Source organism: Ornithodoros turicata, chromosome 1 (assembly GCF_037126465.1).
Source record: "Ornithodoros turicata isolate Travis chromosome 1, ASM3712646v1, whole genome shotgun sequence".
NCBI lineage: Eukaryota > Metazoa > Arthropoda > Arachnida > Ixodida > Argasidae > Ornithodoros > Ornithodoros turicata.
In genome coordinates, this window is record NC_088201.1 from 189,119,974 (window position 1) to 189,122,099 (window position 2,126).

Consider the following 2,126-nt stretch of genomic DNA (forward strand, 5'->3'; position numbering starts at 1 on the left):
TCTCAGCCATCGAAAAGAACACACACAATTACCCTAGAGCTTATTCATGTAGGTTATGTACATATCGAAACAGAGTTAATAACAACAGGATTTACAGTGCAAAAAGCAATTATTGGATGTTACAAAAGCCGAAAGGCACAGAACATACAGTGTGTCCCAGCGAAAGCAGACCAGCGCGCTTGACAAAGTGAGCGACGAAAGAAAACTGGAGGCTACCTTTATGCTACTTGAGTAAGTAACAGGTGCTACATAATTAGTACAACCTGTTTCTTACTCAAGTATCGTAAATATAGCCTCCAGTTTTGTTTTGTCGCTGTGTTTGTGAAGCGCGCTGGTCCACTTTTACTGGGATACCCTGTATACAGGGTGTCTCGGTGAAATCCACGGGCTTGAAATGCAACGAAAGCGATAAAAGAAAAAAATGAGTGCCACTTTTTGTTACTTGAGTAAGAAACGGGCTCTACTTGTGACGTAGTACCTGCTTCTTACTAAAGTAGCAAAAAGTACTGCTTGTTTTTTCTTTTGGTGCTCTCTTTGTATTTCAAGCCCGTGGATTTAACTGAGACACCCCGTAGAACAGAAACATTGACTGAAATGTCAGAGTTAGGATTTGGGTCTCCTTTATATTCTAGCACTGGTTCTGTGCTATTGACTTGTGCAGGCTCTCACAATACTTCAACTTGGATGTTGGTTTCCTCGTCATTTCCAACTTCTTCGTGTGTGGACACTTCTTGTTCATCAAAAAAGTCATGTTCCTGATTACAGATGTTGCGCAAAACACATGCGCCCATGATGGTCAAACAGCACTGCTTTATGCTAGCAGCGTCAACAAGATACAACGTCCTGAAGCGTTGCTTCAACAGGCCATACGTGTTCTCTACGGCCACTCACTGCTGTGAATGGCACTTGTTAAACCGCTTCTTCCAGGTGGGGAAGCTACCTTCATTGTCACGATACGGTGTCAGCAGCCACGGCTGGAGTGGGTATGCTGAGTCACCTAAGAGGTAGCCATTGCTGCATTTTGCTGGAGCATTTTCAAAGAGTGGGCTTTTCACGAAGCACTCTGGCATCATGTGCCGAACCCAGGAACCCAATGAAAACGTCAATAAATTGCTTCTGTCGTCGCACACACCTTGTAGAAGGAGTGAGGGCCACTTCTTACGATTGTAGTATGACTGTGGGGACTCTGCCGGCTTGTTAATTTCAATATGACATCCGTCCACACATCCTACAGTTTTCCGTGGCCCTTTGCCCATACTGTTTGCCAGAAAGCCAGCCTTAATCCATTCTTGTTGGTCGGGCAAACAGATGACACCTGCGCTGATGCTTTGCAAAAAGTTGTGCACTCTGTACACGCACATGTGCACCGATGATTCCGAAACGTCAAAACGGTCGGCAACAGAGTACATGCTGCATTGGCTGCCGATGTAACTTAGAAGAATGAGGCAGGTTTTCTCGGCCCTGATTTGCGGTCGTCATCCAGGGCCGTCGGGAAAATAAGACGACGCACGAAAGTGAGCGACAAGCGATTAAAACGTATCTCTAGAGAGTCAAAAAAGTCGCTTGCATTCCAAGCCGAAGTAGCGACCCACGACAGTCTCATAGTACTTCGGTATCCGATTCCTGTCCTTTCTTACGAGGCTTACCGCCATCATCGTCACTAGCTCGTCGTACTCTTCGCTGTCGGAGTCCGCTAGCTCCATAGTGGCTTGAACAATTGCCGAGGTGTTCATGGCTTCTTGCTTCAGTCCACAAACAGAAGCCTCTCTGCAACAATCACGCCAGAAAAGACAAACAACTAAACGTAAACTGGGCCTCACTTATGACCCGTACCACCCGCACACAGGCCTGCACGACATTGACACTTCGACATTCGTTTTCTGGCGGCGCTGGTGTTGCACTGAGCCTGCACGGGCTCAGAACACCCCCACACTGCCGAGAACTGGTTCAAGCAGTGCAGCCCTAATCGAACGGACCTTAAGTCATACCGGTTACTATGCTTGTGAGAAGTGTACGCAGAAAGGAGTGTACAACAACAGAAGAGTAACTTTCCCGGAACTGAACGCACCGAAACGTGACAACCTATCCTTTCGCAATCAAGACCAGCCGGAACATCACACAGGAGA

At 47.0% G+C, this 2,126-nt stretch overlaps 1 protein-coding gene across 1 annotated transcript; it reads right to left on the minus strand.

Moving 5' to 3' along the window:
• Positions 1–665: 665 nt before the first annotated feature.
• Positions 666–1,703, minus strand: LOC135392087 (uncharacterized). Its single transcript, XM_064622752.1, is given in 3 exon segments — positions 666–1,049; positions 1,051–1,115; positions 1,118–1,703. Coding segments are annotated over 3 exon segments (1,035 nt in total).
• Positions 1,704–2,126: the final 423 nt, after the last annotated feature.